Source organism: Homalodisca vitripennis, chromosome 3 (assembly GCF_021130785.1).
Source record: "Homalodisca vitripennis isolate AUS2020 chromosome 3, UT_GWSS_2.1, whole genome shotgun sequence".
In the NCBI taxonomy this organism is placed as follows: Eukaryota; Metazoa; Arthropoda; class Insecta; order Hemiptera; family Cicadellidae; genus Homalodisca; species Homalodisca vitripennis.
This window is the reverse complement of record NC_060209.1, coordinates 28,012,726-28,037,648: the sequence shown is the minus strand read 5'-3', so window position 1 is coordinate 28,037,648 and position 24,923 is coordinate 28,012,726. Positions and strand designations below refer to the sequence as shown.

The 24,923-nt window shown below is 33.1% G+C and overlaps 1 protein-coding gene across 2 annotated transcripts in view; it reads right to left on the bottom strand.

The window, feature by feature from the left end:
- LOC124356721 (V-type proton ATPase catalytic subunit A) overlaps window positions 1–18,644 on the bottom strand; it is a 33,309-nt gene extending 14,665 nt beyond the window's left edge. Inside the window, exons 1-4 of one of the 2 annotated variants that reach the window (XM_046807892.1) lie at window positions 18,492–18,644; window positions 6,799–6,894; window positions 5,545–5,657; window positions 1,214–1,441 (exon numbers count right to left, since the gene is read on the bottom strand). In XM_046807892.1, coding sequence (XP_046663848.1) covers window positions 1,214–1,441; window positions 5,545–5,657; window positions 6,799–6,871 — 414 coding nt within the window. In that variant the 5' untranslated portion in view covers window positions 6,872–6,894; window positions 18,492–18,644. Of the gene's footprint in view, window positions 1–1,213; window positions 1,442–5,544; window positions 5,658–6,798; window positions 6,895–18,316; window positions 18,457–18,491 lie in introns of those variants that run through there. The other variant, XM_046807894.1, reaches the window with a different exon arrangement.
- Between the last annotated feature and the right edge of the window lie 6,279 nt (window positions 18,645–24,923).

The window sequence follows — 24,923 nt, the reverse complement described above, 5'->3', positions numbered from 1 at the left end:
CAAGTGTTTTTGTGGATTATGTTTCAGATCCAAATAATTGGATGTTAAAATACTGAGATTGTTGAATATTGAAAAAGTTACTTTTTGGCAAATTTTAGCCTAGTTCTATAAGATTATTTCATATGTTATTCTTGAAACAATTATCCTTAAAAAAAAGTGATCTTGTAGTTTGCATATATGAACCTATATAGATATAATACGTACATGTATACAATATATTTTATCCATGTACTGGATATTGAGATATGTAAAATGAGCCACTGATAGTGTAATTTCAACATTTGTTGTACTTGCTTTAATGAATAAAATAATTTAGAGTTTTGCTTTAATGAATAAAATAATTTAGAGTTTTGCTTTAATGATCAAAATACCTTTGAGTTTACAAAATGTTGACATTCAAAAGCCCTTAGACACACCTATTTACAGACTCAGAACTTTAACCCTTTTCCACGCCGTAGACGGATATATTAGAATGGTAGACTTTAACCAAAACACCAAATACAGTTATATCCAATATTATAGATTATGTCTCTTGGAGAATTGTTTAGTCCACTAAAGATCTTCGAAATGCCCGGTGCACGCTCCGTGCTTAGCACGGTTGCCTAGGAAGTATTTGTAAATGACCTTCACTCTTCAGCAGGGGGATAGGAGCGCTCTTTGTTTAACTCCGACCACCTGCTCGTCAGTTCTGCGTCTCCTACAGAGCCATAAGCAAACATATCCGTGGCGTGTATTACTGCTTTCTCGGTTGTCACGAGTGCGTGTCAATTACGTATCTCATTATTATTCTTCATCGTGTGGTAATGGTTGTGATTATTGTGGTTATTATTATTAGTTTGAAATATTTATCTTGTTCTACAATGCGACAAGGTTTATTTAATTTTAATAGTAAAAATTCTTTTAGAAAACAGTTTTGGAAATAGTTATTTTTCATTTTTATCAATAAATACGCTAATTTTGAGTAAAATGCCCTGTTATACTTTTTTGCTTTTATCTTTTATAATTTAGCTATAATAAAAATTAGCTTTGGACAAAAAAGAAATATTGTTACTTTTTTTTGGCATTATAAGAAAGTTAATGGATTTATTAGTGGCGTATGAAGGGATAAGTACTATTTTTACAGTTTACATTACCAATTGTTATTCAATCTATGATATTAAAGTATATGAGTACAAATGTAAAAAAAAATATATATCTAAAACTGAATCAGCACCTTGATGTTAAGGGGGTTGAACTCCCAAGTGGCTGTTCTGGAGAGAGCGGGAACGTTGACTCCCTTAGGGATGTAGATGCTGTGAGACAGTTCATTGATGTCCTTCAAGGGTCGCTGGATACCGTCAAAGATACTTCCCATGATACCAGGACCGAGTTCCACAGACAGAGGCTTGCCAGTCCGCAATACAGGGTCACCAACCGTCACACCTGATGTCTCTTCGTATACCTACGGCATGCCAATGTTTTATCAAACTATTATTTATCCTTTGTCTTACAACCGTTATAACCTTGACTCATACATTAATGACTGGTAGGCTTCGCTATGTAACATACAGCTACTCAGCACAAGAACTACTAGAATGTATTACTTGATGAGATGGCTCATCAGTGGTAAAGAGACAGAACATTAAATGTGATTTTAGAGAGGAACTGAATCCACTCAAATATAAAATATGAAAAATAATTTACTTACACATTTAGTATTAACTACCACCTAGTTGTAGCTTATATTTCTCCAGACGGACTAGATAAAACTTGACTTTGAAGTGAATAAAGAGAAATTGCTTGCTAGTTCATCAATTTAGTTGTATCTTACGATTTTTAAGCATATGGTCGAGCACACTAACTTTTCTTGGCACTTGTTAGTTTGTACCAGATGTTTATGGATGGATATGTACATTTTGACTGTATTTGATAGAATGTCAATAAGAATAGAGTATATATATATATATATATATATATATATATATATATATATATATCTAGGATGGAGAATCAGGCATAACCAAGAAATCAGAGAGATGTTTCAATCTCCAGACGTTGTAGGAGAAGCAAAGAGCAGGAGACTTCAGTGGGCAGGCCATGTGATGAGGAGGGAGGATTATAAATTGATTAAAGAGGTTTGGAAACACAATCCAGTTGGAAGAAGACCTCGAGGTAGACCCAAAAATCGCTGGAAGGACCAGGTGGAGAAGGACTTGCGGAAATTGAGAGCGGGTCAGGAGGATTGTGAAGACAGGGAGAGATGGAGGCAGCTGGTTGGTGAGGCCAAATACCACCTAGGGTATCCATGGCCATGGGAGTAAGTAAGAGTAAGTATATATATATATATATATATATATATATATATATATATATATATATCTAACACAGACAGATGGTAAACAGAAATATAGACTAGTGGTTGCATTTGAATTTTCACTTAATTTCACCTAAGGAAAAATATCTTAAAATTTGTGTAGAGTTTTGTTATAACCTATATAGTATTTAATGTCCATAACTTAACTCATATAAAACTTATCTTAAGACCGTGTCAAGTTCTACTTAGAACAACAAAGCATGTATGATAGTGCAAAGTCTGTGGGATTAGGCCAATATTTGTTTCCAGATAAACTTCTTTTCTTGACTTCACATGAACACTATAAAGTGCAATTCCTTGAAACTGGGAATTTCACCAATTCTACACCTATCCACAACTACAAAACAAAAATATAATCCAGCTTGTGAAAATTTAGTTCAATGATGAACATTAATATGTTAGTTTTACTCTTTCCTTTAATAATAAATACATAATCCTTGAAATTAGGACTATACATACAGTTAGATACTGTTATGGAATGATTATGACACAAATTGTGAGTATAAACACAATTAAGTCTGATAGGTGAAAATCACTAGAATTCAAGGGAGCATTGTAATGCAAGCCCATTGAGTTAGGTTTTATAAAAATATTAAATAAGTACGGAGGGAAGGAAATTTCATCAATTACACAATACGGTAAATATGAAAAGTATGTATGTGTATTGCTCATTTGGCAATTACAAAGGCTATCCAGAAAGTAACAGACGTTTTGAAATAAAATTGTAACCAACTGAAATAGGGACATTTTCTTATATACATTTAAGAGCTACACTCTTAGGCGATTTTTCAACATAACCTCTACTTAATTAACCCCTACGCTTATTTTGTATCGCTCACCATAGCTTCTGCAATGTTTCACAGTATCTCTCGCGTTGATTGTTGATCCTCGTTAAGGAAATCAACCAGAATCACACCCTTATCACCAAAAAAAAAAAAAAAAAAAAAAAAAAAAAAAAAAAAAAAAAAAAAAAAAAAAAAAAAAAAAAAAAAAAAAAAACAGTTGCTATAATCTTTCTTGCTGACAGAGTTTGGAGACATTTTCTTGGATTTTTTGGAGGATGTGTGTGCCCTCATTCCATAGACTACATTTTTGTTTTACAATTGACATGCTTCACCCATGTTTCATCACCAGTAATGATACGATCAAGAAAGTTTGTTACCATGTTTGTCTTATTTATCATGAAAATTTAACGATGCAGCAAGTCTTTCTTTTTTGCTACCTTCCGTAAGGATGTCTTTAACCCACCTGACACAAAATTTGTGTATTCAAGCTTGCCAACAATAATTTCATAAAGTAAATTTCATAAAATTTGTGGGAAATGTTTTGAGAGTACAGTCATTGTGTAATGGTGATTTAAACAAACTTTGTCATTGATTTTTAACATCAAATCTTCAGTTACCAGATTAGGCCGACCGTTACGACTATCGTCATGAACATTGGTGCGGCCATTTTTAAAGTCAATACACCCTGCCTTACTCATTATTTCACTCAATATTCCATTGCCATAAACTACATACAGTTGGCAATAGATTTCAATTGGTTTATGGTTTTTTGCCAACAAAAACCTTATCACTGAACCTACTTCACAAGTGGCAGGATTTTCAATTGCAGTACACATTTAAATTGATCACAGTGAGAAAAGTAAAAGAGATACAGATCACGCGCGACTACAGCTCCTGTGTAGTAAACGCCAGAGCGTTTTGACATCAAGATGGCGGCTGTAGCCCCGCCCACTGCTGCACTATTCAAAAACATCTGTTACTTTCTGGATAGCCCTCGTATTAAACAATAATTTTTACCCATACTTCAAAATTAAATAATAAACGGTTTTAATGTAAAATAAAATCTGTTGTTTTTTGAAGGAATTTCAAATCAAGCAATTTCTTCACCAAATAAATATTACACATAAGTTGTAATAAGTAATCCACATTGGTTAAGTTATAACAATTGTTACGTCCCAATTATTATAACCTGGTTTATTCTGCTTTCTTCCTCATATGAGTAGATTGACAATATATTTATCAAAAATATATGTACGACCTTTTTGTTTTCACAAAATTCATGTCTCCCAGTTTTTTGCCACATAGTATATATAGTCAAAATTCTTACATAAAGTATATTAAAAATAAAAAAGACAGTTATTGAAAATCAACACAATAAATTTACTTAGCCGGAGTGAATTTTATTAAAACATTTTAGATAAAGTACTTCGACAAACATTAGAATTATTTCACAAAATAAAGCAATACATTTTCTGATCAATTATAACAATATTTATTACGTTGTGTAAAAATACGATAACAATTTGATAAAGCTTATTGGAGTTGTTATTCTAGCATTTATCACTAATCTAAATTATTGATGGGAGGTGTGTTTGATACAGATACTACTGAGTTGAAACCTGTAAATAGTTTAGCTATATAGCACACCACCGAATGCTCGAAGGCACACCAGGCTTCACTTTAAAATTTATATTGATTATTCTTTAAGGACAAAAGACTCTTAGGTTATTATTGCCTGAAAATTTCCTTTGAATCTTGGATAATGTGAGACAATGTTTTGAAATAAGAAATGCAAAACTTAGATGTTTTCACATCACCTACTCTATTTTTTATAGTTTGATAATCTTAATAATTTCTCATAAACTTCTTTTCACTACTTATAGTTTTGAATTGACAATGAACAAAGCCATAATTTTAACCACAACAAGTGAATTAAAGTATCTGAAAAATAGAGTGTGATTTATTTTAACTTGGAATATGTCCTGCTATTTCAAACATATATCACTGTAATTATTGAGATTCATTCAGATAAATATGATAGCCTATGAGACTTTTATAGACAAAATTTAATGCTTCTACTAACATGAAAGGGCTCTATCACTAGTGGAGCAGAACCACCCCTAGAGGAATATGGTAATGTTAAAAATTGGCTATTATTGTAGCTTGAGCCAACATATTTAAATTGAGTTCATTATTAAATATATTTAATTACGAATTTAGCATTAATATTTGTGTTACAATGCTAAACTTAACTTCTACTTAACAAAAATGTGAAGTGTTTATTTATTAAATAGAAAAACAATAGTAAACGGTTTTCTTATTTGATCAAAACAAGATGAAATGTTTAAGCGGTCTAAAAATTGAACAACAAGTTGTACAAGTAACAGACAGCTGACTGTGAAGTACCTGAATAGTTGCCATGTCACCTTCCAGACGAATGATCTCTCCTACCAGCTCAAAGTAGCCGACACGCACCAACTCGTACATAGCTGACCCGGACATCTTCTCGGCCGTAACGACTAGAACACATAATCGCTAGCTAGTAAAGTTAATTGAAATGGATTTATGGTTATAGTAACAAAATTGAACATGATCATAGGCTTATTTCTATAAAAAACACAACTCATATTACCACCAAAGGAAATTGGTTGAAATAAAATTCCATAATTCTAGGTTCTTAGAGCACTAGCCCGTAGCAAAGACTTAAAAGTCAATTTCTACTTTTGCATGCAGTATTTTTTTATTTTCATCCCTCATTGTTAAAGTATTAATCGTTTATATTTCAATGTCCATATATACAGACATCCAAAGTATCTGTGCAAAATCCCAGCATCTGATTGGTTCACAAATTAATTGTTTTAAAATACAAAACCCAACAAAACTTTCACTTGAGCCATACCTGCATGATAACAAAGAATCAATATCTCTAATTAAGTTGTGAAATAAACTTTAAAGAACTGATATATTATAAATTATATGGAACATATAATAGAAGTTGTTACAACTCCCTTTGGTTTTATAAATAAATGACAAATAACTACACAGTTTATTGTTAAGTGAGAATTTCATAGTTTTCACACCTTTAATACTTAGTTTTTATTAATATTATTTTTTATATATTTATATTTTACATTAGCACTTTTTTAAGTGTTAAGCATACTTAGGTTTTACTAGACATTTTGAGAAAAATTGCAATGCCTAAAAACGTTTTTAATTGTAAACAAATCCTATTTTTAATTATTTATTGAGAATAAATCTAATAAAATTTAGTGTGGTTTTTCACCTTTTACTGACCTTTTACAAAGTGAAAAGGAAAATGAAAGATGATTGATTATCAAAAACCAATGGACAAACAATAGCTATGATAAAAAGTTCTAACAAATGTAACAAAATTAAAGAAAATGTTCTACTGAATTGACAACAACAGCCTAAAAATAGTTAATAAGGCTACCAGTTTACATTAGTATAGCTCACTCATTTAAGCCTACTGAACACTTACAGAACAAAGCTGAAAGGATTAAAATAATTAACTTTTATAAACACAAAACTGTAAAAAGTTCTAAAAGTCTTGTTCAAATATTTCTGCAATACAGATCAAAATGAGATTTTAACCAATAATTCCCATTCAAACACATAATTTACAATACAACTGAAGCTTACCCGGTCCGGATACAGCGTACACATATCCAAACTTGGACTCCTTGTCCTCATCTTTAATCTTCTGCAAAGGCATCTTCAGCTATCCCTTACTGTAATCTGTAAAAACCAAAATATAAACAGTTATTTTCAGCACAATTGTTTTATAATAATTTTATTATCACTCTAATTGTTTATTTTTCATTATTATTTTCACTGTTTCTGTGTTCATCAAAGAAAGAATTTGTGTTCAAGTGAGAAATAAAACTGAGAAGAGTGTAAGTTATAAAAAGATGGCAACACAATGATATGTGGGTCTAATTACAATGTGAAGTAAAATACAGTACTACAATTTCCTTAATAACTCTTAATTTTCTTACTACAGACGAATTCTCAGAAAAAGTACCTCTTTTAACACAATGGATGATTGTGAAAACCTGGTGTATACTTTCTCTCTCTTGGTGAAGTACATAATTACCACTTTATTGACTGATTGTGGTTACAGTCGTTTTATTGTTTTTTCCACACCACTTGCACCTTATCTTTATGACATAGTGAGCATACGAGTGCCATTTTAGCTGAGATGTAATCAAACATTCCTCTTTGTAAGTCGCTTGTATATATTTTAGTGTCTTTTAAACTTGGTTTAAGGCCAAATTTTCACTGTAGCAAAAATATGTCATTGTGCATTACTAACGGCTAAGAATAATAATCAAAAAAGATAATTAAAAAGATTATATGCAACTCGGAGATACAAAAAAAATTGTTTATTTGATACTTATAATTTCTGAACCAGTCCACCCTTAATTATAAAATGTAATACCACTATGTATACCAAAATTAATTATTCCATGATATTTTGAAAGAGCTTCTCTATACAGAATCAATTAACATTTAATTATTCTGTCATTTGTATCAAGTTGAAACTTACAATTAGGTCAGATTACAAATGACAGAATAATTAAATGTTAATTGATTAAATGTAAAGAAGCTCTTTCAAAATATCATGGAATAATTCATTTTTCGGCAAATGAATCTTTTCAATGAATAACAACATAAGCACTGAAAACTATTCCCGAAACATATCAAGATCGTAAAAACCCATATTGTAATACAACCCTGAACTCTGAACAATTATTACATTGATCAGTATGTTCCTTGACAACGTAGAGAATACTTGTATTTACTTCATATGTAAGGGAGACATACAATGCTAAACAGTGTGACACAAACTTGTTACTGAAAATTTAGTGCCGTAATGACACTGCTATTGGGGTACTATAAATAGTTTCCTAGCATAACCTATTAGCTGACAGTAGTAAAATCTTGGTTTAGTGAGATAAACTCTCTCAGCTATAGCTTGCAGGTGGGTCACTTAAACTAACCTTTAGCATTTGTTTTCAAAGTATATATATATTAAAAATAATTATTTTATTTTAATGAAAATAGAATTTTCTTTTTTTGATAGAAGGGAGACTCAAAGTAAATAATAACAACAATCAAAAGAAGTACATTATGAAAATAAATACCTCACTAAAGGAAATTTAACTCTTACCTCTTACGTAGACAGCATTTTATTTTATGTAACTAATATGTGATCTGCAGATACTAAAAGTCACCATTCTATCTTGATCATTGTTTGCTGATGCTGACAAGTATAATGTAGTTTAATTTACATGTCTGACACAGAGTTGTTCAAGTGTGTCATTTGGCATTTTAACCCTCCTGTTTATCATTTGGTGCAGCCCTTCCATTGCGATTCCAACCAAAACAAGCACGGATGGTGATTCAATTCATGGCGAAATTTTTCACCCATTTTATGAAAAGTTAATTATATTCTTAAACAGTATTAATTGGCACTCATCTCCTGGACTATTATATTTGTGCATTCTAATTGTAAAACAGAAGTTTTATGTATGATCTTATCAGATGTCTAATTTTGTTTATTGTAGTTCATATTAGTTGTTGGCAAGCAGACAGGAGGGCAATGTGCCAACCATTGTGTTCCACATGTTCGACAGAAAAAGCAGCTGTGGTAGTATTACTATCAGCTCTGAATTCATTGGATTCCACTCAATAACAAAAGTGTCACCTACTCATTGTATTATTCCCATTCAGATTAGATTAAATAATGAAATCAAAGTTCAGTTTTAATAGTAAAACCTACAAACTACACATACATAATTCGTCTCAATTAAACAAAAAATGAATCTTTATCACATTATTGATTTGGATAGTATTGTAAAATAATAATAAATAATTTTATATTGTACTTTCATTTTTATTTTGTTTCCTCTTTAAAAACTCTTCTGATTGTTCAATTTATTAGCTATTTTCAATAGTTACACATGGGTTTAGGATTTGTTTGATGTAGGCCAGATAATTTATTTAAATAATGATATTACATATTACTTACTAACTCTACAGTAAATGACCTTGAGTTTTACTTCATAAGACTTATTTTGATCATAGGATTATGGAAGATTTAAATATATTATTAACGTGATTTAAGTTTTTCTCGTCAAATAAATACAATTTTGAATATCAAAATATGAAGTTATAAACAATTTAAACATTAATTTATGAATGTCCAATTCAGTAGAGTCCTGAAAACTCTGTCTAATTTGAACCGAAGAACGGCCGAGTTTGTGAAAATGCCGGGTTATTGAGAATGGGGTTAAAAAAGAAAAATACAGTAATGTAATTGTGTGTAACATTTGCTTGAGATTACAACAGAGAATAAACTGTGAAAATACCCTTTAAAAGAAAAAAAGTACATACTATATAAGGCCTACAGCTGTCTATCATAAAAATTAACTGCAAAAATTGACTATTTTTTTATATAAAGATATGGGTAATGTCGTATGGTTTTCTGCATGTACTATGTGTTTTGACGCATCATTACAAAGATGATCAAGGAATAATAAGTCCATAACCGGTACACATTGTTGTTCAAAATACTGAAGGAAGGTTTCAACAGCCTTTAGTCTCTCACTATGTGATATTTTAGGAGCTTGTACAGTAGAGTCCTCAATGTCTTCTTCATTTTATAGTATTTTTTTCATTAATTGTGACAGCAGCAATAACTTCTGCATCGGATTTAACCCTTTGAAGGCCAAGCCATAAATTCATTTGTACTTCTAAACACCCCAGCCATTATATCCAGATTACTTGCCAAAAAGGCCAGCCTCAAAATGGCACTTTTGACACACTCCTACAAACACTGGTGTAACTCATCTATAAATAGTAGTATCTTAGTGATGTTTGTTTTGTTTTATTTAGTAGTATATATAAAAGCATCAAAATATATTTTTGTAACAATTAAACTTTTTTATTATTATTATTTTTTATTTATTTTTTTTTCAAAAAAATTAGGATGTTTTTTTATTTTTTGTGTTTTGATTGGTGACAACTAGGATAAAAAAAATTATTTCAAGGAAACCATTATTATTATAAGAAAGTATACATATTTTCAAACAAGTATAGAAAAAAATCATATGGATATCTTCAGAAATAAAGTTTTTAGAAATATTTTTATAGAAAACTACAACACAGCACACCATGCGAATCAACATGAAAGTTTGGTATAACAAGTGTTACCTTGTAACTTCTTGTTTGTCCATAGGCCATGTGAATTACTGTACAATGGTCACCTTATAGTTTTCTCTTGTTTACACAATTGTCTTCAAACACTTTATACATGAACATTTAAAAATGTATAGTAATAATAATTATAGTTAACAAATCTATATACAATATTTACACGGTCTTTTGTGCTTCTTTATGCACATTTGTGTTTATGGAAACACTCTGCATGTACTCCTTTGGTACATTTTAAACAATGCAGGTCTTGTTCTCCTTCTTTGATTTTTTGTACTGCAGACACAGCAATTCTTTTCTTTCTTTTCAGGAATCTTATCCATTCCAAACCGACTAAGGGGCATTTGGCCATCACCTCCTCCTAAATTAGCTGGAATGTTCTTAGCAATTAGCCAGTCTTGAGCAAGTGTCTCAATAACATTTATTGTGAAATTCAAACGTGACTTAGGTTTGTCTTTGCAGTTCATTTTGTATAGAATATAAGAATTCAAAATCATTCTAGACAAAATATTGAATGTGATCTTACGCCAATATTTTACGGTACGCCTCTCGTCTAGATATGAATATAACATGTGGTCCGTGGTGTCGATCCCACCCATAAATTTATTTATACTGGTGGATCATGTCTGGTTTTGTTTTTATTACCACTTTTGTTCCCTTATTCTTGCTTACTTGTACGTTAGCAGCTTTGCTATCAGAAGACACAAGAATCACCTGACTTTTTTGAGATGACTTCTCTCTATAAGCTAAACCTAAAAATTTCCTTACTCCTCCATGTATCTTTTATCCCCTACCTTGTATTTTCCTAACAATTCATCAGGGATTCCTCTCCTATTCTTCCTGATTGTAACCTGTTACAAATGTCATTTTTGAATATAAATATTCAATTAGAGGAATGGATGTGAAAAAAGTTATCAGTATACAAGTGATAAGCCTTGTTCAGATAGTTCCCCATGTCCAATAATTTTGTAACTACAGTAAAAGCTAGACCTCTTTTTCTTATGTTTTCCTGGTCTTCATTGCTTTTAGCTCCTTTATAACAAAAGAATGCTAAGCAATAATTTGAGACGGAATCACACAGCACCCAAAGTTTGATCCCCCATTTGTGGTGCTTTTTGTTAGGCATATACTGCAATAGTTGGGTATGATTTTTGGTTCCAACTAGAGACTCGTCAATGCTTAGATGCTGGTTAGGGATATAATATTGACGGAAAACTCTATTAGCATGGTCTACAAGTGGCTGAAATTTTGCTGTGGGGTCATAATATGGGGTACCGTGTTTTGCCAATTTTTTATTGTCAACCATATGAAAAAATCTTAAAATATCTTCAAATCTATTTCTGCTGAACAATCGAGAATACCATGGTGTAACCTGAGAAGAAGAAGAGCTCCAGTACATATCTATAGAAGGTTTTTTATTCAGTCCCATATTCAAATTTGCTGCTATGAAAGCTTTCATTTCCGCAAAAGAAACTTTTTCCCATACCCTGTTCATTCCACTACTATTTATGGCATCTTGAGCATAGCGGTTTGGTCTCAGTAACAAAAATTTTCAATAAGGTTATTAGTGAGAAAAAGCAGCACATACATAATGGGAGCTGAGTCTGGAGGAGTGGCAAATGTCTTGGACCAGGAATCTCATTGAATGAAAAATCATGTTTAGGCCTAATAGATGAATCATCATTTTCACTGACAGGAACCCATATTCTTTCTGGAGAATAGGCTAAGTCACTATCATTAGGAGTAGCATTAGTACTACCCTTAGGCCTACCTCTAGGCCTTGGAATATTTGTTACACTAGGGCCTAAGCTAACATTTTGCTCAGAATCAGAACTAGAACTCACATCAAAAAATCTAGGCCTAGTTTGTAGGGGCAGACCAAATCTGGTTTGTGATGTAGACGGTCCTAAATTGGCAGGATCGAACGTAGGATCATCGTCCGTAGTATCGTCCAAGTCACTAGTGCTGTCTTCAGAAGAAAAGAGATCATAATTGGAAGTGTCATTACTAATAGTCCTTACATTAGCATTTTGAAGACAGGAAAACAATGTGTCCTCACTTACAGGCGATGCTTCACGACGTCTTTTGTTACTCATTGCTAAATGTAAACCAGAAAAGAAACATTACTAAACTTCACAGCAAATGTAACATAACCTCACATTACAACGTCTAAGAACAAAACCAAGTGTACAAAGCCACAACGAACAAACAGCTGCTACCAAAGAGAACCGAATACATCTTGTTTGACATGTCACTGCCTTCTGAATTGCATCTTTCTACTGAACAAAAAAAAGTAAAAACATTTTTATAATAATTATAATAATTTGAAAGGATATATGTTTACGTTTCGTTTTGATATTATATTACAAACCGAAAATAAAGAGGTAAGGGAATAATTTAATCAAATGAAGGGTGCCGATTTCTCGGCGCGATGCCGTTTTCGAACTGATTTTTCTATGCCGATATCTCGGCTCACGCCGTTTCGGAAAAGAAAATTCGAGAGAGCCAGTATATCGGCCCGTGGCCGTCAAAGGGTTAATGTCTCGTTAGGTATCAATGAGCAGAATGGTACTACAGTCGCCTTTCTCCAAAGTGGCGTCTGACCTTCTCTCACTAAATAGATCAATGTCTTCTCAGGTTATAGGTCTGATCATGGGACATGGCCACCTGAGGAAGCATCTTCACAGAGTCGGCTTCCTTCAGGAGGATCCGCTCTGTAGAATGTGTGATGAGCAGGATGAAACTGCCAAATACTTGTTCTTTGATTGTCCTTCAATAGCAAGGGAGTGGTATGCCATCTTCGGTAGTTTGGGCAAGGGTGGTGAATTTCCCCAGGAGGACCTGATATGTTGTTTTCGGCGGTTTGTGGAACTGCTGAAATCATAGACTGGTAGGCCTCTTGGTGTGCTTCCGGGGTGTGCAAAAGGCCCTTGAGGTTTAAATGCATGGCAGTAGGCCGCCCCATAGAAGAAGAAGAATCTAGAACCATTGTTTGGTCTTATTTTTCATCGGCTTCTGCTCATCCACAAACTCATTTCCCTTATGCTTAAGGAGTTTTGCAGGAACGAACTAGTGTTATTGACTAACTCGTTCCAGGTGTCCGCCACCCATCCAACAGGTTGTTTCTTTAATCTCTGGAAGGACCTTGACGATTATCGTTTGCAAAAATAAGGAAGAATAGCTTGCGCCCATATCTCTTCTTGAGACTAACCAAAACTCCTTGGTCCATTGGCTGGCATAACATTATGAAGTTGGGTGGTAAAAACATTGCTTGTATGACTCCATTGTTGAACTCTTCTATGTTCGTGTACAGAGATGCGTTGTCCAAAATCAGAATAGCCTTCTTGGCAGATTTTAAAAACTGCTGAACTGCTGGAAAAAATACTTCATGGAACCATGGCATTTAACTGTTTTCAGAACCAAGCCGAAAGTTTATCCCTTTCAGTTTTTAACTACAACTTGCCCAGTTTCAAACTAAAAATATGTATTAAGTACAAAAAGTTTGTGAAGAATTTATATGGATTTTATCTATTAAGACACTATCAAGTTTGAAGTAAAAATAAAGATAAATTTAATAAAAATAAATCCACAGAACATGACCAATCATGTCCATGGACGGTCTCCAATCTAGTTTTCATCTGTATTTTTGTTTGAAATACAGTGCAACCTCGTTAAGTCGAACTTACCGGGACAGCAGCCCATTCGACATAACGAAAATTCGGGTTATACGGAGAATGTTGAAAAAATGAAATACATATACAAACAATACACTATTTGTTCATTGTGGTAAAACGTTTAAAGTACACATCACAATAAAGCATAATACAGTATAAACAGTTTAATTTTTTTGAAAGAACATCCTTAATTTGAGTTACGTCAGCTTTGAATACCGTATCTGTGCCATGCATCCTTTTCAACATGAGAGTCTCGGCCGGTTTTGTTTCTTCTTGTTGCACGAAATAAACCATTAACTCGCCCAAATGAGATGCTGCTTCTGCATGCCTTATAATTTCAATATTTTCTTCATCAGTATCATCTCTGTTATCGGCATCTTTATCGCAACTAGTCGCAATACTTGTAATTATTGAGCCAACTGATAGTAAAACATCTGTCCCACGCTCTGCAGTCTGGGCGGACGGAAAAAGCTAATTTTAAATTTTCCTAAACTGATCAGGGTTACCTGGAGATCTGACAAAAAGAGGTCCAACTTAATAATGTTGCACTGTATGCATAATATATGACTAAATTTTAAACAATTCCTGGTACTTTGGTATTAACCGGAGGCCACTATGTTTTGAATAGTTTTTCTTATCGGAGACCTAAAAAAACTACATTAATAGAAATAACAGACATAACTTGACATTGTGAAAATTACATGTCATTATGACGGTCGGTTCTTGTTTTCTGCTTCTTGCAAAAGGAAGCGATATCGGCGAGAATTAGACCACTCTTTCTCTATATAGGCATACTTCTTGTTAATATATGATATAAGCCTTAGATTAGGTTATCATAAATGTGTTATAGTAGTACCACAGTTAAAGATAACGTATACAAGTGCTCACATGATTTGAGCTTGAATTTGGGTACCTATTATCTGGAGGGAGTTTTTTTCCGCTAGAAGTGCAGGGTAGCGCCGGCACCATGAAGCCCACAATAATGGTTTAGAGGCATTTCCGATCGGTAATTTCCCGACCTAAGATCACGCCCCAGATCGTCACATTGGACAATCTGTCAAGAGGCTACAACAGCAGCTATGGTGCTGCCTCATGTTGATAGTGACGAACGACAAACATCCCTCAAGGTAGTACTGATCAGTAAAACATCAAATTCCAAAAGTCTGATCAATAAATATTACAAACTCTCCTAACCATATTAAACCTGTATAAAACAACGAAACAGCGTATCTTCAGCTAGAGGACAATGGTCATCACTTTCTTGCACAAAGAAAAGGAATGTAAATCTCCATGTCTAACTAAAAACTACACTAAGGTACGGTACGATAAGCGGACCCGGTTTTTTATATCGATATTGACAAACGATATTACTTAATTATAACTTTCGATATAATTAACCGATACTGATTTTTGAACACCTGTATCTACTGTAACCACTTTTTCATATAATAAACGTATTTTCTTTTATAGAGAATAATAGTCAAAAGCTCGTGGAGGACCGTGAAACAATGTTTAAAAAGTGGCATATCAGCTAACCTACTTGCAGATCATCTCTGTGAGCATTTGTGCAGAAGAGAAGTACAGTTTTCAAAAGAAGATGCTTCAAAAAACTTCTCGAAAACGGTTAATCACTGCTAAACAGGAAAAAACATATCATTAATTACGTATATTTCGTATTTCCTATTATGTTTTTTATGTTGTTATCATTTAATTATTATTTATGAGTTTTTCCTACTTCCAGTTGATATGATTTATAAACGTGTATTCGATAAATGAATATTAAGAATCAATGATTGTACTAATCAATATAAAAAACCAGGTCTGCTTATCGTACTCTATATTAGAACGTCATTCAAATACAATAAAAAATTTGATAAAGCTTTCACTACACATATTGTTTGTAGGTCAATCATTTTATTCACTTTTAGAAGGTAAATCCATTGTTCTATTAGGTTATTGCCACACAAAGACAAAGAAACTCGAATACAAAATGGCTAAAAGCAAAGACAAAACACAAAGAACGTCTATATTTTGAAATGTACAATGCAGTAAAAACTGATCAATCACGAAAAGGAGAAAATAATATAATGAGATGTGCAAATACGATGTGTATAGGGAAACAAGACCAAGAGCACAGAAGAAAACAATTAAACTCAATTAAACTTCACCATAAAGGTAGACACTTTTGCAAAAATTACGAAAAGGAGAAAGTACCGAAAAACTCTTAATTATCCTCATACGCAGTTGGTAGTGCCACAACTCTGATCTCTAAAATCCTTGTACTTTTCTTGCATGAATATTGGTATGCCTATCCCCTTCACCTAGATCCGTACCCCTACTTAGCTTTTTATCTCCCCCCACCAACCACCTAGAAACACTGATTCCTATCAGTCCCCGAGATTGATGTACTAATTGGAGATATAACTTAAATTTCAAACATATTATCAGTTGTTGTACAACTATGGCTCGCGACCGCCTAAAATTGTATTTTAAGAAATTGATAAAAGTGGTTAAAATAGGTTATTATTATTGTGTTAGAATAGACAGAAAAAGTTGTTTTGTTTTAATTTATAATTGGGAATTACATTATTTGAATAAAAAGTGTGACAGTGATTATCCACTTCTTCCTATGGGGCGGCCTATGCCATGCACTTAAGCCTCAAGGGCACACCCCGGAAGCACACCATGAGGCCTACCAGTCTATGATTTCAACAGTTCCATTTACTACTTACAACAATATGGTTAGGTAGGTCTATAATACTTTTAGCTTTCTCAAGCATTTGAGATCAGGTAGTCTTAAAATATTTGTATTTTTTGACAAGTACATCAAAGGATGTTTTTCGTTCTTCACACTCATGGAGCAGGCAGTCTACATGCTGATGGCAGGAGGTATTACTCTTAGCCCATTCAACTACTAATTCACCTTACAAGCCTATTCACAAAACTTTTATGTAGTAGTATATAAAATTCATTGGGTAGGGTACGATAAGCGGATCCGGTTTTTTATATCGAACTTGGCAAACGATATTAATTACTTAATCATAACCATTAATATAATCAATCGATACTGATTAATTATTTTGAACTATTAATTTAAATAGTCTGTAAACACTTTAAAATAATACACGTAGACAGGGTAATATTTCAATTTTATTTAAGTAATTTTGATTATTAAAAATGGCAGTCAATTTTAGAAAACTACACGACATTGCTTTGAAAGATGAGGGTAGGGTACGATAAGCGGACCCGGTTTTTTATATTGAAATTGGCAAACGATATTACTTAATCGATATAATCAATCGATACTGATTAATTATTTTGAACAATTAACTTAAAAAACCTATATCAACAGCTGTAAACACTTTCAAATAATACACGTACGGTAATATTTCAATTTTACAAATAAGTAACATTTATTATTAAAAATGGCAGTAAATTTTAGAAACTACACGACATTGCTTTGAAACATGACAATACATGTTTTAGTGGCTTCAACATTTTGGACTCGTACTGAAAAACCCATTATGTGAAATTTGTGGGAAAGAAACAACTGTAACTGTGAGAGGAGATTTGTCTTGAGTTTTCCTAATTTTGGTTATACAGTAATAATTTGTTTGATCACTGTAAATATTAAATTCATATTTTAATTTAAAACATATGATTATTATTGAGGATTATAGATACTTTAATATTGATTGATAGTCTAGGATTTGAGATGCAAATATTAGGTATCAATGACTACATTCTTCGATATAATAAACTGGGTCCACTTATCGTACCCTAGCCAATTTACTTGCTAAGCATTATTCCTGTTGAAAAAAAAAAAAAAAAACAAATAGCCTAATGTGAAGTGCCTAAAGTAAATATTAACAATCATAAACGTTTAATCTTATTTAACCAAATGAAAATTAACACTAACCAATTTTTGGTTTGTCGAATAACCAAAAGGCCTACTATGTTAACCTGCAGTAAATAGCACATCTAAGTACCAAAGTAGCAAGTCCAAGTATTCAAATTGTTATTAATTTAATAACTGACCAAATAAAAGCTACATTATTAGGACCATAATGTTCAAATTCTGAAAAGAAATAGGGCTAAACCAAGGCAAGTTATTTGGGCCATTAATATTACATTTGTTAAAAAGTGTTAATACAACGATTGTATGAAAAAATATTGTAAATTTAAAACACATATTGTTATTTCAAACCTTTATTAGTAATTGAAACTTTTGATCTCTAATACTCCTATGAAAATACTTAAGCTCTTACCCCTAGCCTGCCAGACCACTCTGTCCACCAAATGTAAATGTGTTTAAACGGGTAAATTCAAATGTTCTGTTCACAAATTATGTATTTACGTGTTTAAATTTATGTAGAAATGAAACAGAAGTTGTATAAATCCAGAACAGCAACTTAGAACGGGAGAAATCACAAATTTACTTACGATCAGACGAAGCAGCTACCTCACCCAGTCACCAGCTGATATCACGAGACTTGTCAGCTGACACTTCGGGTTCAATATAGTCAAACCGTATACTTGAGCTAAAACGAAAATACACTAAGGTTTAGTATAAAAATATCTTTATGTAAAATTAATATACAAAAAATAAAATTGTGGTCATATTGACAAGAAAGTAGAATATTATGTTTTATTTTCTCCAATAAGATGTAAAATACGGGATATCATTACTGATTTGACCTACATCATGACCAGGATCAGCCCCCACCTAAAGAGAATAAAGAAGAAATTACTAGGAAATTAATATTACTATATAAAATGTTTTAAAGGCGTACAGATAACAGTTCCTGCAGTTGTTTTAACTTGCTTGATAACCTTGATACATGTTGTATAACAGATTTCTGTTTACTCCGTCAAGGATCAAAAACTGTTTTGTCGATAATTACGTCAGCATCGTATCCAGAACTTTAGTTAAGTGGGCAGCAAACCCATCAACTCATATTTCTTGTGAAGTAGAGTAGTTTGACTACGTATTTTTTTATATTATGACGTTAAATATAAATAAAGTTAGGAAATTGTACATCATGACTTCATGAAATGGTAAATATTGCATTAACATAGAAAGTTGTATTTACCATTATGTATTATCCACGTCATCTACTTCGTAACGTGCGCGAAATTACGTTTCTGTCTAACATAACATAATTATTACGATAACGTGTAGTAACTGCATAATTAGTAGTTTCTAACTAATTATTTATTTTGTATAATAATTATTATGTATGAGCATCGTTTTTATCTGGGAATTCGGGTTCCAGCTTTAATAATAATTCCTAAACTTAAACCATACACAGTGTTCCAAACAGGTAATGGTTAATATCATGGAGTTTTGTGTCAACATCAGATCTTCTACTTCGATCGATTGCATAAAAACTCTGAAAGCAAAGATTTTTATAAGTTCTCCCAAAACCTGTTAAAAGAAGTAAAAGAGTTTATTGCTTTACCACTCACTATAGGTGCAAACCTTTGCCTGGAACAGCGGGTGTTTACGAGTTTTTTTTAAGACCTCCAAAATTATACCCTTTTTTTAACAAGGGCTCAATGACGATTATGGCCAATTTTTGCCCCTTTCTTTATCTCTGTTCTGGGAAAAATTATTGAAATGATTGTTCACAAACAGGTGAGTAACTATTTGGAATTTAATAGGATTTTATAGGTGTTTCAATTTGACTTTAGACGGAGGAGCTTTACTATGAGTACAATGTATGCCTTATTTCGAGAAATTATTTACGCTTTAAAGACAAGGGGCTAAGCTTGGGGACTTCTTTTGATCTAAGCGTGCCTTTGACTGTGTTCATCATGAAGTTCTCTTCTATAAACTTGAACGGAACGGTATTGATGGATTACACTTGAACCTTTTCAGATCGTACTTATCAAATCGTAGCCAGATAGTTCCCATCGATGGTGTGTAGTGTCTTGCTAGACAGTGAAAGTATCGTGTCCCTCAAGGTTCCATTTTGCGGCATTCTTGCTTTTCTTGGTTGCTACAAAATATTCTCTCTGGTATAAACATTTGTGTGCTGACGATTTCTTTTTTTTAGCAACTGGACATGTCATAGATAAATTGTAAGTAATGTTGCATGTAGAAAGTTAGACTGAAATCTGGTTCCCAGAAAATAGGTTGAATAGCAATAGAATATAAACCCGAGACAAGCCATGGATTTAGTATTTGAATACAGAAGAGGGAGAGAATGAGAGAACAAGTATATTATTGCATGTTCTTTGTATCTAACAATCATAACAAATTGGTAAAAATTAAACTCATTCAAATTGAATTAACTACTTTTCAATTGTAGTTAAATTTTATAATAAATAATATGATTAAATTTCATTCCAACAGCAGGAGCTAATGTTTACAAACACTCACATACGAGAACAGTAAGTAAATTAAACCAGTTTGAATGTGAAACATATAATTAATAAGAATAAGAATATTTATTTGCCATTCGGCCATAGTAGCAATAGACATCGTCAGGTGTTTAATTTACTTAAAACTAAAAAAAAATACGGTTTGCCAAGGCACTGGAAATTGACAAACTTAACAGTTTAAAAATATTTTAACAACAGCAACAATAAAAACAAGTTAAAAATAGCAAAAATAACAAATATATAGCAACAGCCTTGTCACACAACAATAAAGCAAGAGCTTACGTCATCAAACCAGCAAGGTGCGTCAAAAAGCAAAACTTAACAATTCTAAAATGAATATAAACAGTAACAAAAAAAGACAAAATAAATTCAAAAATAATAACAGCCATGTGATTAACAGCAAGTCAGAACAATAACAATAAAAGAAACAACAATAACAAGTCAAAATATAGAGTCAGCAATATCACAGTCCATGAACTCATTTAAAGAATAAAAAGGGTGGTTTACTAACCAGTCCATCAGCTTTCTCTTGAAACTCTTTATATCAACTGTATGGGCTTTATGGCCTAATTTATTAAAAAGTGTAATTGACATTGCATTGGCATTTGACTGTGTTTTACTAAGTCTAGCAAAATCTTTATTTATTTTATAACTATTTCTAATATTGTAGGAATGAAGTCTACCTCTTATAACATAATCACCTAGATTAGATTTCACATTGACAACAAGTAAATAAATATATAAACAAACAACAGTGGGTATAGACTCTCTAATGAATAACGGCTTACAACTAGTTCTTTGGTCTGAGTCAGTGAGCACTCGTACAGCTTTCTTTTGGATTAACAGAACTCTATGTATTTCTGAACCATTACCCCAAAGTTGGAGCCCATACAGTAAAATACTGTTGAAAAAGGCAAAATAAGCACTCCTTAGATATTGCTTAGGAACATTTTTCTTTAGTTGCCTCAACAAAAAAACCACTCTACTAAGCCTTCCACATACATAGTTAATATGATCTACCCATGATAGCTTATTATCTAGATAGATGCCCAATAGCTTAACACTATCAGAGAAAGTACTGGGGGAACTCATGTTTTTCAGTGTAAAGCAAATATTTTGTGTTTTGAGATCATTTAAAACAAGTTGATTGGCATTAAACCAGTTTTTAGCATACACAACATTTTCATCCATAAAAGTGGCTAAGCTATTTATATTAGAGTTAGAACTAAAAAAAGTGGTATCATCTGCAAACATTATCACGTTAGCTTGAACATTGTGAGGGAGATCATTCATTACAACTAAGAACAGCAAGGGACCCAGGACCGATCCCTGTGGTACCCCATACTCAACACAACGCGAAGTAGAGAGAGAACCTCCAACACTTACCCTTTGTTCACGTCCCGTTAGGTATGACTCAAATAATGCCAATTCAGTACCAATTATACCATAGTGAGACAATTTAGAGAGCAGTAGGTCCCTAGGAACGCAGTCAAAAGCCTTGGTTAGATCAAAAAGAGTAGCCACGGTGGAGGCCTTGGCTTCAAAACTATTTATTACAGCTTTCACCAGGACTTCAACTGCATTCACGGTGTTTCTACCTGCTCGAAAGCCAAACTGACAATTTGAAAGAATATTGTTACATTTGAAAAAATTACTCACTTGGTTGTTCATGACAATTTCAAGGAGTTTTGAAAAAATGGGTAACAAAGAGATGGGCCTAAATGAACCAGGTTGGTCCCTGGGACCCTTCTTGTAAATAGGCACAACCTTGGCCGTTTTAAAACACTTAGGAAATATACCAGTAAACAAACATTGGTTTATACAAATTGTAATAGGTAGCACAATTGAAAAAATAATTTTCTTTAAGAGCTCACTAGATACACCATACGCATCTTTACTTTTGGATGCTTTCATTTTTTTCACCACACACAGCACCTCCTCACATGACACAGGAGACCACTTGAATTGAGTTGCAGCACCAGGAGCCTTGGCAAGAAGATCACCCGCAGATATCTGGCTTGGAGTGATGACCTCTCTCACCTCATCAATACAGTTGACGAAATGGGCCGAAAATACTTCCGGAGATAAGCTGGGGGCATCTCGGGTAGTCGCACCTCTTTGAGCCGCTATGATGGACCAGGCCGCTTTGCATTTGTTGGAGGAGGTGTTTATAAAATCTTCATTAGCTTTAAGCTTTGCCTTTTTCAGCTCACTTTTGTAGTTGTTCCGCATAAAAACATAAGCTCTTCTGGCTGCCTCTGACTTTGTATCCTTAAACATGGTGTTATATGCCATAACAAGGTTTTTAAGTTCGTTCAATTCATCCGAGAACCACTTCGGCCTACATTTCTTAGCAGATTTTGATACTCGTATCTGCTTATGTTTAACAGGACAACAGATATTTAAAAAACCTAGAAATCTTTCCAGAAATATATCAAACATTGTGACATTAGGCCGAGAATCGGAAAACAGTAAATTAGGCCAGTCTACATCAGACAGAGATGCAATCAGAGACTCGACATTAGTAGGTGATAGGCTTCTACCTACAATTTTCTCACCGAGGTTCCCTTTAACCACATCATCCAGATAAATAGTAACTTCAATAGTGTTATGGTCAGATAAGCATTCATCAAGCACCTCGGCTTGGATAGAATGGTCGTTAAGGTTAGACACCACATTATCTATGCAGGCATCAGCCCTTGTCGGTACATTAACCAGCCATCTGCAATCAACTGATCTCAATAAGTCTCTCAATGCAAAAACTATAGGCCCACTGTCCCTCACCTCGATGTTCCAGTCACCGCACATAATTATAGGGCAATTAAGATTGATCAGATAGACGAAAAACTTCTCAAACAGCTCCATAAAAATTTTTATATCCCCTGAGGGAGGTCTGTATATGGAGATCAACACCAGCTTAAGGTCTACAATAATTATGGCAGACATTTCAATGTTCATTTCACTACAGTAGTCACTAGTGTCAATTTCAGTAAAATTAATACCATTTCTAACTAGTATGCCCGAGCCACCTCTAATATGCTGCCTTCGACAGAACATACTAGCTTGTGTAAAGTTCTGAATAGTAACCAAATCACGAGTATCTTCTAAACACCAATGTTCACTGACACATAAAGCTATAAAGCGAGAGTCAGACAAGTTAACATCGAGCATTTCTACTTTGTCATTTAATGATTGAGCATTTAGATACAAAATACTAGATTTAACAGTCATTTTCGGATTTTCGGAGGCACATCCATTACGTTTATAGGGGTCAGATGGTGACGATTTAATGTTAGGCCTGTCTAACCCCGTTGTACACCTAAAAAATCTACAGGACGTTTTCTCTGAGATGTAACAAACTTACTTACAAGAATTCCTTCGTCCCAGAAGTCGGGGCTTAGTAAAACATGTTCAAGATTCTCACAAACACCAATCTTAAAGGACTTGTACCCATCGTATTTGGGTTTGAGTTCAATACAAATAAAATCATCTACTTTAGATTGGGTTAGGAACACCTCCATATCTTCTTTGGTAGTTAGTGCATCTAATCGGGATACAAAAACCCAAGATCTTTTAGAAGCCACTTTTAGCTTAGTTACACCATTGCATTTGGTCCCTACAATTGGCTTGTAATTATTAGGTTCTTTCCCATAAGATAAAGATTTCACCTGACGAGTCTTAGGCCTACTTCTTCTTCCTTGGTGGGTCACAAAACCATCATTGATGGTTTCATCACTTTAGTCTCTAGGTGGGGTAGGGTTTTCGTTTTCTTTTTTAGCCCTGGTATTGTCCGCTACATTGGCTTTTAGTTGCAACGAACTATTCCTTACCACCCTGGAGTACGATAAAGATGATTTAACATGATTATTACCAGGCCCATCCTGTTGTTCCATCACGTTCTTCTTAGGATATTCTTGTCCGTTATCACTTAGGTTAGACTTAGCACAACTAATATATAGACTTCTAATAAGGTCTAATGTAGAAAATTAAAGAACTAATAAAACAATAAGAACAACAAATAAACAACAAACAATAAACGAAAAAATAAACAAAAATGAGCTTACTTTTAAAAGCTAACTTTATTAGTGTACAAAATTACTATATTATTGAAAATGAACAATAAAATACAATTATAATTCTATCATAATTTTTACTGACGTTGTTTCATATTGAATCAGTGATTTGTAGTGTCATACTTGGATCATTACTGATTTTGATTACATTAACACTTGTCACATGAATAAAATAACGATCATTAAATCGGTCCATAGGAAGATTATTATTATTTTGTGTGTCTACTAATATATCAAATGTAGCTTGTACTACTTTTTCTCAAATGGATTTGCCATTGAAAGAATAAGAAAAATGTATAACACGATAATTCGATACAGTTTCACGATAATTTGGGGAAATTTTATGAAAATGTAAGGTAGTTTGGGTAACACATCTTCAAGTTAGTGGCAACATTGATGTTTGGATTGACAGAAC